The sequence below is a fragment of the Callionymus lyra genome, chromosome 10, assembly GCF_982586985.1.
Source record: "Callionymus lyra chromosome 10, fCalLyr1.hap1.1, whole genome shotgun sequence".
In the NCBI taxonomy this organism is placed as follows: domain Eukaryota; kingdom Metazoa; phylum Chordata; class Actinopteri; order Syngnathiformes; family Callionymidae; genus Callionymus; species Callionymus lyra.
The window spans coordinates 4245001-4263900 of NC_141827.1; the positions used below are offsets into that span (position 1 = coordinate 4245001).

The following is an 18900-nucleotide window of genomic DNA, read 5'->3' on the forward strand; positions in this document are numbered from 1 at the left end:
TACTTGACTCTGGTGTTGTGATAGTGTAGTAACAAGTTTATATGTGTAGTATTGTCCAGTACTTGACTCTGGTGTTGTGATAGTGTAGTAACAAGTATATATGTGTAGTATTGTCCAGTACTTGACTCTGGTGTTGTGATATTTTAGTAACAAGTATATATGTGTAGTATTGTACAGTACTTGACTCTGGTGTTGTAGTATTTACAGACCACATGACTCTTGACAAAGTAATAACTCTCCTGACATGTAGTAAATGTTCTCCAAGATGCAGTAACTTCTCATCATGACCATGTTTTACATTTATTACTTTATAAAGTTGCTCTGAAATCTGGACGAACGAGAGGTTACGAGAGTCCATTATGACTTAATAATGGCTTCACTCCTTCAGCCAGCTGTGATCTCGCTTTGTCTATACAACATGTCCCTTGGAGACAAACCTCCATGCTTGACCAATCACAGCAGAGTGGGTGTGGTTATGGTCAACAAGATTTAATCTCCAGAAAAACATAGTGTTTAGTGGGCGGAGCTTAAGATCATTTTCTAATGTCAATATGTAAAAGAGAGTGTTGTACAAACACACACTGATAATACAATAGAGTCACACATCACAACAACCTAAACATTAATAAAACAAAAATAAAAATCTGAGAAAAAGTCAGAATGTGTGTTTGATACAATAACTGTAGAAAAATATCTGTAATAAAAAGGACAAAAACACACTTAAATCAGGATATAAATGAACACAACTACCATTGTTGCTCGTTTCCTGTGGACAGACTGAACAACTTCAGACTCATACTTGACCTCTGACCCGAGACGACAGAGAGTTCCCTCGCCCCACTGACTCACTTTGATTGACGGCTCATTGTATCTTTGACTGACTCAAGCTCCGTCAGTCTGACTCACAGACACTCGTGACTCTTGAATAGAGCTTCGCTTCATCAGAGACTTGTTGTGTATTTAGATCAGCTGGAGTGAAATACACAACAAATACACACCAGCCCTTGAATACTGCCTCCTGATTGGTCCAGCTGTGTAGACCCTGATTGGTAGAGATATAATAAAATAATCCACGTTTTTAATGATCATAAACAATCATTTATTAGTTTCTATTTGTCCTTTAGTGAAGGACAGTTCTCTTTGGATTTATTAATAGTGGAACTCTTTATGTTTTTTTATTTAAAAAAAACGTTTTTTTTAATTACAAAAGACAAAGATAATTTTAAATAATAACTAAACTAAATATGTTATATACTGAGACTGCTGTGAGTGTCCTTTAAAAAACAGATGATGTTTTACTATTTCTTATACATTGAAGTATGAAATAAAGTTGAAGGTAATTCATAGTATATTTTAAATAATGATTAAAATCAATAAACATGTGAAGATTTTATGTTTAAGTAGAATTAATGTATGTACAAATATGTACAATTAGGTTTTAATTCAACATTTAATTAAGAAAAAACATTTGAAAATAAGTTAGTTTAATTATTAATATTATATTTAATTTAGAAGCAAAAATAAATCAATAATCTCTATTTGATGTTAGTTCTGATGATAATTTAAAGACGAATCATCTCTTGAAATTAAATTATTAAACCTGCTTTTTCTGGGGTTAATAATGACTTTCTTTTCATCTCTTGTGAACAATTTCATTATTATTATTATTATAATTATTATTTAATTGATTAGTTAATAACCAAATGTTTTTATTTCATGTACATATTCTTTTTTTATTTAATTTGTTTTCTAAATGTTTTAATGTCTTAAAAACACACGACACACCTGTATTTGAAATATAACTGTGATTGTAACAGCCTATGAATATTAATGATTTTGTTTTTTATTTAATTTGTTTTTTTAATTAATTATTAATAATTATATTGACAAAGGTATTAGTAGAATTAAATTACAATCAGAATCAGATTCTATTGCTGGTGTTTGTTGTGGTGGTTTTACAGAATAACAAAAAAACAAGATTATATGAATGAAATAAAAAAGAGATATTAATAATATAAAATACAATCAATTAAAATAGGTTATATTAGCATTAAATGGCATATACATTAATAATGAATAACACATAAATAATAAGATGCATTTAATTAAAAAAGGAATAATAATAATAGCAGAAGTTATATTATTCAAACTATCTGTAATCAATATTTCCCGACGATCAGTTTTATACTCGGACGAATCTGATTCATTCTTGTTTCCTCCGTATGAAAATGTAGACGTTTCTCTAAAGAATATAAGACTTAAAAAGATTTAAAAACACTTTAACATCATTAACTGGAATATTAAACCCTTGATAAGGTCCGTGCGACATGACTTTTCTAATCCCTGCTGTCATTGACGAGCAGATCAATGATCCAGCGTCAGACCTTAATGAACCGATACAAAGTATTGACGCTGCAGCAGCTGTGAGTCGTGATCGACGTGTCCTAGTCTTTGACTGTGTCACGCTCCACGTTTACCATCATCCAAGTCTCATCTCAGGGACCTGATCACGCGTGACCATGTTGGTCATACGTGACTTTGACTTCCTGCGGTTCCAGTCAGATACGCCCGGGAAGGAAAAGGCAGGTCTATAAATACTGGAGGAGTCGAACCTTCAGGCTGCCTCGTGTCTCCAGCTCGAGTCGATCCTCATCCATCACTGATCTGAAGGTCTAGTGGTCAGGAAACGGTCCTGATAACAGTTCTAGTCTTAGGTTGTCTCATCATCAGTGTCGTCCATAAACCAGTTCAAGGATTGTAGCTTCCTTAGTTTTCAGATTATCCAGTGCTGTGTCTTAAATCACATACTTCTCTTAGTACACTAGAAGTTAGTATCATCTGGATAGTGTACGTACTAACTAGTAACTAATCCTCCACAGATAGTATGTCTCTAATAAAACACTGCTGCTACACACTTGACGCGACAGCTTCTTCTTCTACTACTATTTAAGGATGATTTCAAACAGCTGTAGAACACTAGCGCCACCTGCTGGCAGCACGTTTGGTAAAATATTTACGCCATTATCAGCAGCGAAGACGTGTCATCCTCCTACTGCTGCTGAAAATATACCTGTAAGTATATGCATATATATATATATATATATATGGATGTTGGATAGTGTAGAAAGTGTCCATCGATTCATACTCAGTTTTGTGGGCGTTTTAGTACAATTGAGTGTGTATGGAGCACTACATTTCACATACTAAGCATTGAGACGCACTCATGCACTTAAAATACTAAGTTTAAGTACACAAGTGTGCGATTTGAGACACAGCACTGGACCTTCTTTGGTAGTAAGTGGTATCTCAGAATGCCTTGTGCATCAAGACTGAAATCAATGGCGGCGAAAACCAGTAAAACCCTGAGCTTACTTTGTTTATAGAGACGTCAGAATTACGAAAACCATGCAGTTGTCTTAGTTTAACGTCATTTTATACATGTTTATATTTTACGATCTTCAGCGGCGGGTCCAGCATTGAGCTTCAAAGTGTATTTTCGATCGTTGGTTAAGTTGCTTTGTCACGATACAGACGACATGCGCCGACTTTTATTTAAGATGAAATAATGTTACGGCGTAATATGTAGCGTCAACGAAAGCTGGTGTTTCGTTTTAACGTTAGCGATGTTATGATGTGATTTCATGTGATTTGAGTGTCAAACTGATTCTATGTTAGCAGTAAATTGTACTAAAGTGTCTACAGCAGGAAGAAGTAGTCAGGTGTGATTTTTGTCTTTTCTTTCTGAAAATCTATGTTATGTTTTTGTGTTTTTTCTTCTCCAAGTTTTCCTGTCATTGGAGGTCTGTGAAGAATGAAATGAGTTTGACACGTGTTCTGTAAAACAAATGATCCTCGTATAGAAACCAGTGACCGGTCGTTAAACTGGAGACAAGAGATCTAAACGTGTTTTGTTTCTCTGCACAACAGAGATCGTTCTAGTTCACAACAAACTCCATTTTAACTTCTGAAGACACAAAGATGATATATTTGTGTCTTTGTTTATACCAACAGTAACATTAGCAGGTCTGGATTCTGTATTTATTTAGAGGTATTTTGCACTAATACTGTTTTTTCTTTATGTTTTTTTAAATATTTGAACTTGTTGCTGTGACAACCCAAACATACACTCACTGTGGGACTAATAAGAAACATCTTATCTTATCTCATGCTGCTCAGGCTGATGTGAAAGAGAAGTAAACACAAGAGAAGATGATTCAGAGTTTCTTCCTCATGCGCTCAGGACTGTCACAGGAAGAACATCATGGAGGTCAAATGGGTTCTCAGTCCGAGTGTCTCCTCACAGTCAAAGCCATCGTTCAGTTTAGACAGAAGAATCTACAGCACAGTGATGTTACTGTGGATTGTAAGAATCTGGCGACACGACCACGATACACGTGTGACGATACAATATATTACCATCGTGATACTGTAGGAACATCGATATATTGTTTATTTTAGAGAAACAAGCCTTTTTTCTGGATTTTACTACAAAGAAATTATCAAATACTTCTCTAATCAAATGTGAACGTGTTTGTAGGAATACAAATAAACTTATACTAACAATAAAGATCATTAACAAACAACCTGGAGCAACATGTAATATCCAGCTGTCAGAGTTTAATTTAACTTTAAACTTTGTTTTAACGGTTTTCTTGTTACTTGTTGTTACTGCGGAGGAAATGACGAATGTCGCAGCACACAAATGAATAAACGCCGTGAATATTTGAGTGTGAATTGTAAAATAAAACATTGAATGAAACCCTAAATGAACTTAATAAAATGTTACTTCAAAGTTGTTGTTTTTTTTATATATTATTGAACATCGATACAGTATCGTGAATGTATCATTATATATATCGATATTTTCCTGGTGACGTCAGTGTGATCCGTGTGAGTTTGAACACGTTTAAACTCAAACTTACGTTGATGTCCAGACCGCAGAGACTGAGAGAGTCGGCATCTCGATCCGCCTGCTTCCGCTTCTTCTGCAACACAAACCATCAGGTCAACACACAAATACACAAACACACACCACAACAACAGAAGCTCACGGTCAAACTATGGAAGTACATCAGTACATCAGAATATTCAATGATTATGTTCAACATGTCAAAAGTTCAAACTTTGAATGTCTGTTTTTTTAATGTTGTTTTTAAGTAATAAATTATTGTTTTGAAATAATTTCTTTATGTTTGAATTTTGTTTTTATTTAATAATTAAAAGATATTCAACATTTCAAAATGAATGTTTTTTTTTCTACACAGAGTTTTGACATTTGAATCCTGATAATTCTTTGTATTATGTTGTCAACATATTTAAATTGTAATTCAAAGAGTAAAAAATAAAAATATTGAAATTAGAAAACAAAAAAACACATGTAAATGCTAAACTAATATTAAATACATATTATGACTTTATATTAGACTGATTGTCTTGTCTTAAATTGAAAAAGGCACTTAAAGAAAATTAAAAAAAAACTAAAACAAGGCCGAATGCCATCAATTAGGGTGAATAATACATTTTATTTAAATAGATTTAAAATAAATAATTAAAAAAAAACTATGAACCAAACATGTCAATATTATCTAAATGTTCTTTAGAAGAAGAAGAAAGAAAAATGACATTAAAAACATAACAAGTTATATTTAGAGTTTAATTAGTCATGAAAACAGATTAAAATGTGTGTTGGTTTAGTATCAGTTTAATAGTTTTAATAATGTTAATTATTAACACAATATACACACATTTCAACTAGAAGCACAAAAATAAGTAAACAACGTTAAATATTAAAAAAACATAATTCAACAGACAGTTACTTTTCACCGACAAATACCACAACATAAACCTCTAAAGGACCTTCATAGATGTTCACCAAAATAAAAGCATCTACTCTTTCAAATTAAAACGACACATATAAACACACATGAACTTTCACAAAGATCCTCAACACAAATGCTCACACAGAATGTAAAAAGTATCAATGAAGACGGCAGAAGTTAATCGTCCGGACGTGGACTTGTTCTGTGGTAAACATCTAAACCATCAGTAGCTAGACAGGAAGCTGCTCAGGTGCGAGGGTTCCACACTTCCTGTTTGCTGCCATGGCAACAATAACCACAGGAAAACTGTCATTGGTCGGCACGTTACTCCTTCTCTATTGTTTCTGTTTTCCTCCGCCCGCGTGTCCTGTCAGTGTGTGTGTGTGTGTGTGTGTGTGTGTGTGTGTGTGTGTGTGTGTGTGTGTGTGTGTGTGTGTGTCACTCACGACTTTATGCTCTGATATCTTTACTCACAGCTTCCAAACTCAAGCTCAAAACTATCAAATCAGATTTAAATCTACAGATTTTTGACCTCAATATTCTGGTTTAGTAAAACTTGATTGAAATCAAGCGTAGAGTCAAACGTGTGGCAAGAAGCAACACAAACACGCGACACAAACACACACGTGAGCGCTGAGGTCACGGAGGACAAACTCATATGTCTGAGCAGCAGCAGAGAAAACAATAGAACAACACATGCGAGAGGGAAGAAGGGAGGAAGGAAAAGAGTCAAGACGCAGGATAAGAAATAGACGAGAGGAAATCATTGCTGTAAAATGTTTGTTTTTTTAAACACAAGTGGCAGTTGATTGGACAGAAGTCGGGAAAACAACCACAAATATAGTTATAGTTCAATTTATCATTCAAATATTGAATTTGTTTATTAAAATGTTGTTTTTTAAGTGTTCAATTATTCGTTTTTTTAAATAAATAAAATACATTATTTCTATTTTTTCACATTGAGTTTGATTATTCTGATCATTCAAAATACATTTTTTAATTAAAAATCTTTAAATAATTAATATAAAATGTTGGTTTAAGAAATTAATAATAAAAATAATACAGCCTTTCATTATTTAATTAAAGTATTCAATAAAACAAATCCGCATTTTAATATAAATGCAGATTTAATTTTATTTATTTAATTAAATTAAAAACCTTTAAAATAACAACGTCCAACATTTGAAATTTCATTCAAAACTTCAATTTATTGATGACACTGATTTACTTTTATACAAAAAACATTAAGTTGTGAATAAATTAAATTAAATTAAATAAATAAAAGTCTATTAAAGTATTGAAAAAAAAAAGAAATTCAACACAAAATCTGAACAAACAATTTAGATTACAATGATAAGATGATGGGAGCTGTCAAACTTTATTAAAGGAACAACACGCTAGATTCAAAACTTTGTTTCCGGCTCCCCCCAGTGTCAAAACCGTGTAACTGCAGAGTCATGGAGCCTGTAAGTAAGTAAGTAATTTTTATTTATAGAGCGCTTTTCCAAACCAGGGTCACAAAACGCTAAAACAATCAAAACAATACTCAATAAAACATATACTTAAAAGATCAAGATAACACCGAGAACAACACAGGAGTCTCAGAGAATCAAGGAAAAGCCAACATTTGTTCAGAAAATGGTGTTTAAGGTAAGTTTGTGTCAGTTTCTGCTTCGACAACTTCTACCATACGAGTCATGAAGGATCATTTTATGTTGAAGTAAAACCAACCATTTAACAAATATGAATCAATTATACCGACATATTTCTGCTTAAATCACTTCAATCTTGAGAACGTCTTTATATTTACAGTCAAAAACCAATTAAATACTAAAATAATAACTCAAAACACTGCAAAAATGACACTTTTTCGAAACAAAAATGACACTTAAAATAAGTACTAGCTCGTTTCGTTGCTGTTTCTGTTTGACAAAAGTACTTTTTTCTCTTTATTTCATAGATGATTTACAGGAAATACATAGTTTTGTCTTTAAAATGTATGGTTGGTTACTTCACACTGTGATAAACAACAGGAAGTTGTACAATAAAGTGCGCAGAAGAGTCAAAACTTGAAGATAAACGATTCCAATGGGAGTGGACGAGATAAGACAGATGACAAGATGTGCAGATTAGGAGACGTCGTGGAGACAAACAGACGAGTCAGGGAAGATAACAATGGGAGGAAGATGTTTGTTTGTTCTCTATTGTGTCGCCTGGATATTATACAACCTTTAACTCGGGGACTCCCTTCACAACCTCACTGTGTGGAGCCAACAGACAAACATCTTTAACCAGCGACGCGAACAAAAAAACAATTTAACGATCAAATGTCATCCTTTCAAGTACTAGGTTAGTCAGTAAGTAACTTGTATTTACAAGTTTTAATAGATCATTTATTCTCTCCGTCCCTCCTCAAACTCTTCACTGAGACGTCGCACAAGCACTGTTACAAGTTTTCAAACAGCAGGACGACAATTTCAAACTCAATGAGTCGACAAGAACATAATCCCAGACGACAAAGACCTGGATCACGGACTCACCAGGTAGTAGACCAGCAGGCAGCAGCCCATCATCCAGATGTTTGAGCTCAGATCTAAGACACTTCTCCACCTCACATCTACTCTCTCATCCTCCAGCTACCACTCGTTCATCCCTCGCTTCTCCCGCTCCGAGCGGATCTGCAGACCCTCAGGAACCTCAGGAACCTCCTCATTGTGTGTCCACTCAGTTCCCGCTGGACAAACAGGACGTGACGAGAGCGTCGGGAAACAAGCCGGCTCTAAAAATAGCAGCGACGGGAGACCCCGAGACGAGTCGCTCGGATCCACCACCGCCTCAGACTCGAAGAAGATGTCGTGGATCGGGAGGGAAAAGATGAGTGAGCGGGTGATGGAGCGCAAAGAGATGGAGGAAGAAGAGGAAGAAAAGTTAAGGTGTCGAAGATTAATCTCAAACGTGGGAAGAATGACAGAAAAGAAGAAACGAGGGCGAAAGAGGGAGGAAATTATTTATCACAGAGAGAGATTTTTTTAAATCTTGTTATATTTGTACATTTGAAGACGTGTTTAATAGCTATTTATCTAGATTGTATTTTGTATTTTTTCATAGTTTCATATTTTATCAAGATTTATTTTTGTATATTATGAAGATTTAATATTTGTATATTATCAAGAATGTATTTTATATCCTGTTTTTTTTTGTATTATTGTATTTTATTTTCGCATGTTATCAAAATTTTATTTTTATATGTTGTATTTTAACAAAGGGCTGTTTTTGTATTTCATTGAGATAGTACTTTTCTATTTTGTACTTTAACAAGATTGTATTTTTCTGTTTTGTACTTAATCAAGATTGTAATATATATATTTTTTATTTTAAAAATATTTTTTTTATATATATTTTGTACTTTATCAAGATTGTATTTATATATTTTTTATTTTAACAAGATTATTTTTTTATATTTTGTACTTTATAAAGATTGTATTTTTATATTTGTACTTTAACAATATTGTATTTTTATATCTTATCAATATTTTATATTTGTATTTGTACTTTAACAATATTGTATTTTTTTTTACCCTGAGAAAACACACAGGTTAGATTAGACATTATGATGAAGATGAAGAGAGATGGAGGACGTCAGCAGATGGAAGGATCAATGAACGAGGGATGAAGACTCACCCCTCTGATGGACCAGCTGTTAGAAGAGGGAAGCGTGAAGGTTTTCTTCTGCAGCCTCGACCTGAAGGAAGAACAATTTTAATCAATAAACATCAGTGACTCGTACTTTCTGGAGGATGTTTTTCACAAACTTTTGTTCTGAAGTTAAATCAATGAAACTGAGCTATTTCAGTGTCGAGGGCGCCCCCTCGTGGCTCCTGGTGACACTGGAGGTGTTACTTTTAAAACGATCAAATCAAAATAATGTAGTTCAAAATAAAATATATATTTTCTACCTTCATGAGTAAATACACCACAACAACATTTTTGACTTGACTCCGATGACTCAAATCAGCTGTTTTGATTGACACACGGCTGATCCAATCCAATCTTTTAGTGACTCAGAAAGCAGCCAATCATAGCTGGACCTTCACAAACATCGTCTTCTGTGACCGTGTCGTGTCAATAAAGTTGAAAAAAAGTGTTTTAATAACTGAAAAAGAGGAGAAAATGAACAAGAATCATGTGACTAGTTTGATGACATCACTCACAAAGATCGTGAGTCGCTACAGAACTTCATGTGTGGATGAGAATCTTCTCTGGCTGTGTGTGTTGCAGAAGTTGTGTGTATCAAACGTTGTGTGTGTTAATGGGAAACAGTTTGGATCAACAGTACAACTCCCAGGAACGTATGAGTCACACTCACGTAATCTACATCCCAGAACCTTAATCTACGTCTCCACGACAACCTGTGAAAACAAGTCGTCCAGAATGTTTCCTCACTTGATTCTTGACATTCTCTTTGTTCTCAACTCTTTTATAACTATCTCACATATTTAATAGTTTTTTTAGATTTACATATTGCCTCAAATACTACTATAGATTAACAAATACCTGATTTAAATGTATTTAATTGATATATTACTGTGTATTTAATTCGATTCATTTCATTATTGTTGTGTCAACATCACACAAAATTAGCGTTAGCTTGCGTAAGATACAATTAGCATTAGCTTGTGTAAGATACAATTAGCATTAGCGTGTGTAAAACACAATTAGCGTTAGCTTGTGTAAGCTACAATTAGCATTAGCTTGTGTAAGCTACAATTAATGTTAGCTTGTGTAAGATAACATTAGCGTTAGCTTGTGTAAGATACAATTGGCGTTAGCTTGTGTAAGCTACAATTTGCGTTCGATTGTGTTAGCTAACATTAGCGTTAGCTTGTGTAAGCTACAATTAAGATTAGCTTGTGTAAGATACAATTAGCGTTAGCTTGTGTAAGATACAATTAACGTTAGCTTGTGTAAGATATAATTGGTGTTAGCTTGTGTAAGCTACAATTTGCGTTCACTTGTGTAAGCCAACATTAGCGTTAGCTTGTGTAAGCTACAATTAGCATTAGCTGCTGTTAGATACAAATAACATTGGATCATTTCAGCTAACATTATCGTTAGCTTGTGTGATTAAATTGTCGTTAGATTGTGTAAGCTAACATTAGCACTAGCTTGTGTAAGCTAAAATTAGCATTAGCCCTGCGTTGTTTTTGCAACAATACATTTGTTATTACTCTGATAACATGATATACATTGTGTTTAAATTGTTTGAAAGATATTGATTAGAAAAGTGTTTATTACAACAATAAAATCAATTTGATTCATAGTATAATCAAGTCTTCATCATCCTTTACTTTCCCAGCGAACGTGTGAGACGTCACGATGTTTGAATGAAAACAAACGACACACACCCATTCCATCCCCATAATCACACACACACAAAGACACACACCCGCAGAAACCAGCAGTGCAACATACTGTAGCTGGAGATGCCGTGATTACAGACACACACACACACACACACACACACACACACACACACACACACACACACACACACACACACACACACACACACACACACACACACACACACCAGAAAAGATGTCCAGCACGACAACATTCCAGTCGACATACTCGTCTATCAGAGTTTGATTTCATAACAGATTCACGTCTGAGGAAAACTCTTTGATGCATCTTCGTAGAGGAAAGACTTCTTATCTGAGAGTGCTGCCCCCGCGACACACAGTTGAAGGAACTTTGTACACGAACATGAGCATTTAGCAACCAAAGAGTGTGTGTGTGTAAGTGTGTGTGTGTGTGCATGCACTTGTGTGTGTGCGTATGTGTGTGTATGTGCATTTGTGTGTGCATGCATGCGTGTGTCTGTCTGTGTGTGTATGTATGTATGTGCGTTTGTGCGTGCACGTATATGTGTGTATGTGCATGTGTGGATGTATGTGTGTGGATGCACTAACAAGAAACAATATTTGCTTCACAAGAAAAACACAACATGCATGAATATAATGTACTATTGCAGAAAAATATATTTTTATTTAATTTATCACAACATTATTTAAGAAGTGAAAACATTTATCATTTTTTTTAAATTCAGGGTCTTTTAACTGTATTAGTGTTTTCTAATCATTTTAATCATTTGAGCTTCAATAGGTGTTTATTTATATGTTATCAATGTGAATATGTGTGTTATCAATATGAATATGTGTGTTATCAATATCATTATGTGTGTTATCAATGTGAATATGTGTGTTATCAATGTGAATATGTGTGTTATCAATATGAATATGTGTGTTATCAATATGATTATGTGTGTTATCAATGTGAATATGTGTGTTATCAATGTGAATATGTGTGTTATCAATATGAATATGTGTGTTATCAATATGATTATGTGTGTTATCAATGTGAATATGTGTGTTATCAATGTGAATATGTGTGTTATCAATATGAATATGTGTGTTATCAATATGATTATGTGTGTTATCAATGTGAATATGTGTGTTATCAATGTGAATATGTGTGTTATCAATATGAATATGTGTGTTATCAATGTGAATATGTGTGTTATCAATATGAATATGTGTGTTATCAATGTGAATATGTGTGTTATCAATGTGAATATGTGTGTTATCAATGTGAATATGTGTGTTATCAATGTGAATATGTGTGTTATCAATATGAATATGTGTGTTATCAATATGATTATGTGTGTTATCAATGTGAATATGTGTGTTATCAATGTGAATATGTGTGTTATCAATATGAATATGTGTGTTATCAATGTGAATATGTGTGTTATCAATATGAATATGTGTGTTATCAATGTGAATATGTGTGTTATCAATGTGAATATGTGTGTTATCAATGTAAATATGTGTGTTATCAATATGAATATGTGTGTTATCAATATGAATATGTGTGTTATCAATGTGAATATGTGTGTTATCAATTAGAATATGTGTGTTATCAATATGAATATGTGTGTTATCAATGTGAATATGTGTGTTATCAATGTGAATATGTGTGTTATCAATGTGAATATGAATATGTGTGTTATCAATATGAATATGTGTGTTATCAATGTGAATATGTGTGTTATCAATGTGAATATGTGTGTTATCAATATGAATATGTGTGTTATCAATATGAATATGTGTGTTATCAATGTGAATATGTGTGTTATCAATATGAATATGTGTGTTATCAATGTGAATATGTGTGTTATCAATGTGAAGATGTGTGTTATCAATGTGAATATGTGTGTTATCAATGTGAATATGAATATGTGTGTTATCAATATGAATATGTGTGTTATCAATGTGAATATGTGTGTTATCAATGTGAATATGTGTGTTATCAATATGAATATGTGTGTTATCAATATGAATATGTGTGTTATCAATGTGAATATGTGTGTTATCAATATGAATATGTGTGTTATCAATGTGAATATGTGTGTTATCAATATGAATATGTGTGTTATCAATGTGAATATGTGTGTTATCAATGTGAATATGTGTGTTATCAATATGAATATGTGTGTTATCAATTTGAATATGTGCGTTATCAATATGAATATTTGTGTTATCAATGTGAATATGAATATGTGTGTTATCAATATGAATATGTGTGTTATTAATGTGAATATGTGTGTTATCAATATGAATATGTGTGTTATCAATATTAATATGTGTGTTATCAATGTGAATATGTGCGTTATCAATATGAATATGTGTGTTATCAATATGAATATGTGTGTTATCAATGTGAATATGTGTGTTATCAATATGAATATGTGTGTTATTAATACGAATATGTGTGTTATCAATATGATTATGTGTGTTATCAATATGATTATGTGTGTAATCAATATGAATATGTGTGTTATCAATGTGAATATGTGTGTTATCAATATGAATATGTGTGTTATTAATATGAATATGTGTGTTATCAATATGAATATGTGTGTTATCAATTTGAATATGTGTGTAATCAATATGAATATGTGTGTTATCAATATGAATATGTGTGTTATCAATGTGAATATGTGTGTTATCAATATGAATATGTGTGTTATCAATATGAATATGTGTGTTATCAATGTGAATATGTGTGTTATCAATATGATTATGTATGTTATCAATATGAATATGTGTGTTATCAATATGAATATGTGTGTTATCAATGTGAATATGTGTGTTATCAATATGATTATGTGTGTTATCAATATGAATATGTGTGTTATCAATATGATTATGTGTGTTACCAATATGAATATGTGTGTTATCAATATGATTATGTGTGTTATCAATATGATTATGTGTGTTATCAATATGAATATGTGTGTTATCAATTTGAATATGTGTGTTATCAATATGAATATGTGTGTTATCAATATGAATATGTGTGTTATCAATATGAATATGTGTGTTATCAATGTGAATATGTGTGTTATCAATATGAATATGTGTGTTATCAATGTGAATATGTGTGTTATCAATGTGTCGTAGCATAGAGTTTAAAGTGTAAGAAAATATGAATCACTTGAACGTCAACATGTTTTTAAACTGTATTGATCTTCAACAGTATCGATTAATAATCTTTATCTTATTTATCTAATGATTATGGGGCTTTCAAATCATATTTGATTGTTATCATAATTATTTTATGCTTTAAGTTTCAATAAGTTGTGTAAAACTAAATAATTCGATTTTTTATTTCCAATTTACAGTTAAATAGCCACAGAGTTTATTCATTTTTGTGTTGCATTCAGAGAGATGGCAGCATTACATCCTCTGCAGCTGAAGGAAAATGAAATCTTTTGAGACCTGGGCGATTACTGAGGACGAGAGGATACATTGTCTCCAGCAGCTTTTAAAGCTGATGTTTGGACATATTTTGGTTTGAAAAACAAATGAAACCAGTTACGACTTCGTCAAGAGTCATGTGGTCTGTAAATACTACAACACCAGAGTCAAGTACTGGACAATACTACACATATATACTTGTTACTACACTATCACAACACCAGAGTCAAGTACTGGACAATACTACACATATATACTTGTTACTACACTATCACAACACAAGAGTCAAGTACTGGACAATACTACACATATATACTTGTTACTACACTATCACAACACCAGAGTCAAGTACTGGATAATACTACACATATATACTTGTTACTACACTATCACAACACCAGAGTCAAGTACTGGATAATACTACACATACTGTATATACTTGTTACTACACTATCACAACAGCAGAGTCAAGTACTGGACAATACTACACATATATACTTGTTACTACTGTATCACTATATATCGTATTGTTGTCACTGTATCGTGATATGTATCGTATCAACATATTCTTCACAATACAAACCCCTAAATACTCACATGCACTGATGGCAGTAGGCTGCGACGCAGGAGTAAGTGTCTTGCTCATGGACACAACCACGACAAGTCAAATCTGGAGCTGGGATTAAATACTACTTCTTATCGCGGATATTCACATATTCCGATACAGTGACGCTACACTATCGCCCCCCACAGGTCAGCGATGGAGCTGCAGAAACACGGTCACCATTGAATCTTGTCAAACTCTTCATTATTCCTTGTGAGGATTAAACCTGACGGAGCAGACGGAGCAGAATTCCTGAACCGCCATCAGAACTCCAGTCTTCAGATCATTTAAAAGGTTGTTTGAAGAAAACGACATGAAAGCAGCTTCATGTGAGCAGAACGATCCTCACTCCTCTGTGGATCACAGTCCAGCTTCAAAGTTCTTCTCACATACCAGCCGTTCATTTCCCTCCGATTATCCTGAGCCGCTCACAGGAGCTGATCCGGCCGGGCGGCGGAATTCCGCCTGAAAACCTTTCGGACGCTTGATGGTCCGGAGGGTCGTGACACACAGGGAAAATATCGTAACGAGTGACGAGTATTACTAGTAAAATGTTAGTTGTAACTAGGAACCATTACATGAATGACGTCCACACGTACTTAACGTCAAGTTTCTACACTGAAATAAATAAAAATACTAACAACAATACTACACATATATACTTGTTACTACACTATCACAACAACAGAGTCAAGTACTGGACAATACTACACATATATCCTTGTTACTACACTATCACAACACCAGAGTCAAGTACTGGACAATACTACACATATATCCTTGTTACTACACTATCACAACACCAGAGTCAAGTACTCGACAATACTACACATATATACTTGTTACTACACTATCACAACACCAGAGTCAAGTACTGGACAATACTACACATATATACTTGTTACTACACTATCACAACACCAGAGTCAAGTACTGGACAATACTACACATATATACTTGTTACTACACTATCACAACACCAGAGTCAAGTACTGGACAATACTACACATATATCCTTGTTACTACACTATCACAACACCAGAGTCAAGTACTCGACAATACTACACATATATACTTGTTACTACTCTATCACAAGACCAGAGTCAAGTACTGGACAATACTACACATATATACTTGTTACTACACTATCACAACACCAGAGTCAAGTACTGGACAATACTACACATATATCCTTGTTACTACACTATCACAACACCAGAGTCAAGTACTGGACAATACTACACATATATACTTGTTACTACACTATCACAACACCAGAGTCAAGTACTGGACAATACTACACATATATCCTTGTTACTACACTATCACAACACCAGAGTCAAGTACTCGACAATACTACACATATATACTTGTTACTACTCTATCACAAGACCAGAGTCAAGTACTGGACAATACTACACATATATACTTGTTACTACACTATCACAACACCAGAGTCAAGTACTGGACAATACTACACATATATCCTTGTTACTACACTATCACAACACCAGAGTCAAGTACTGGACAATACTACACATATATCCTTGTTACTACACTATCACAACACCAGAGTCAAGTACTGGACAATACTACACATATATACTTGTTACTACTCTATCAAGTCAAGTTTCTACACTGAAATAAATAAAATACTAACAACAGCATAAAAACAACAGTATTTATCATCTGACCATAAAGATGTATTTTATTCCTGTGATTTAAATTGAGAGGTTCATTCAGATTTAAAAATCAAAAATAATCTCAATAGTTTGTCAGTTTTTTAATAAAAATGACCAAAAAAAAACATGAATGACATGAACAACAATAGTATTATTTTGAATGTAATAAACACTTGTGATTTAATGTAGTTTATGGCATAAATTAAATTATTACACGTTTATTAAACGCGTAATGATCTTGTATCTCAAGCCAATTCATTTGAACTGACATGAGCTGAAGATTTATTTAAAAGTTATTTAAATGTATTTTTATTAGTTGAAATCATGTTTTTTTAACACTAATTCATTCAAGTATTAAACATGTGAAGCTAACATGCTATGAAAGTGTAGCATAGTACAAATATTTATACAACATACGCGTCATGTACACAAATATTTAAGGTATGCGATCGTAGTCGATGCTGGGCCTGAGCTTTCCAGGGTGTCCCTCCTCTCTGTCCCTCACTGAGCTAATGAATGAAATAATCTTCATTTATTCATAAAAACAACAACTTGTGTGTTTTAAGAAATGCTAACTTTATGCTACAAGCATGTTAGCTAACATTCATGCTACAAGCATGTGAGCTAACACTGACAAAGCGTTGTTTATTTAAATATATATGTGTGTAACTACCCGAGGACAGACACACAACACTGTGGACACACACAAGTGTGTAGTGTTCGAGTCAGGCGGGTTTGTGACTCACATTAAAACTCATTTAACCTCATTTTTCTACATTTTTATTTCACTAAAAGCTCCTTTCTCTGTAAAAACGTGATTCATGTTGATCCACATTCTTCACACGTGACTCAAACACACCCAGTTGTGTTTTTTTTTATCTTTTCTCAAAAATAATCTTAGTTTCACTTCAAGTTGTGACGAAGAAAGTTCGGTGTCGTCTCACCTGGATCGGGGCTCGAGTCCATCCTCACCTGTCTGCATGTGACCTCAGAACCTCCGCGCGAGCCCCCGTCGGATCAGAACCACGAGGACCAGAACCAGAACCAGAACTTGTTCCAGTGGATAAAAGAAAAGAAAATAACTCGAGATTCTTCTGCAACAGTTTGACGCTCAGACTGAGAAGCTTTGATTCGCGTGAAGATGTTTGAACGAGACGTCAAGCGAGGTCGACGACTTCCGGTGGAATCTTCCAAAATAAGAGCCTCATAAAGAACATCTGGTTTAAAGTGTTTCTTTTCGTTCGTATTAATACGATTTGTTTTACTTTCTGTTTTAGGTATACAGTTGATAAATATTACCCTTTTAAATCAACTAATGTTACTATGCAACCATTTTGTTTTATTTATCAGAATCAGAAAATGTTATATCTCGTCAGAAAAAAAGTAAGTAATGGTTATTTCTAAAAAGACAGATTTTAGTTGAATATTTAACATTTCTTCCCCATTTAAAAGAAAACAATTGACGAATTCCACCTTTAATAATAATTACAAATAATATTTAATATTTGTATTAATTAGCATTAGCCTAATATTTAAAATGGATTAATTTACCTCCTTTATAACATCTTTTTTATTAATATTTTGACCTTTTTAACCGTATTTTATTTCATATTAATGCTTTGGTACCTCATGTTGAATTTGTTCTCGTAATGCTGCTTCTCATAACTACTTTTATATTGATTTATTATAAAATTAGTAAGAAACATAACATTTGAAAGTAATATCAACTCCTACATTTTCTCAATATAATCACAATGTATTGAATCTACATCTAGTATATTAATAATACTTCATTTAAATTTAATTGAATAGATAGATATAGTGTGAGTGATAGTCAATTTTGTTCACTTTTCGAGTAAGTAGTAAACAATGTATTTATAAAAAACGATATTTTTATTGAAAAATGTGTGGTTGTTTTTTTGGCCAACACAACGTTTATTATTATTGTAATTACACGTATACTAATGATATTA

At 33.2% G+C, this 18900-nt stretch overlaps 1 protein-coding gene across 3 annotated transcripts in view; it reads right to left on the reverse strand.

Moving 5' to 3' along the window:
• The window catches only part of arhgef3 (Rho guanine nucleotide exchange factor 3), a 27324-nt gene extending 9249 nt beyond the window's left edge, over window positions 1-18075 (reverse strand). For 2 of the 3 annotated variants that reach the window (XM_087800949.1, XM_087800947.1), the window contains exons 1-3: window positions 17872-18075; window positions 9501-9561; window positions 4923-4985 (exon numbers count right to left, since the gene is read on the reverse strand). In XM_087800949.1, the coding sequence (XP_087657075.1) occupies window positions 4923-4985; window positions 9501-9561; window positions 17872-17909 (162 nt within the window). In that variant the 5' untranslated portion in view covers window positions 17910-18075. The remainder of the gene's footprint in view (window positions 1-4922; window positions 4986-9500; window positions 9562-17871) is intronic. The other variant, XM_087800948.1, reaches the window with a different exon arrangement.
• Between the last annotated feature and the right edge of the window lie 825 nt (window positions 18076-18900).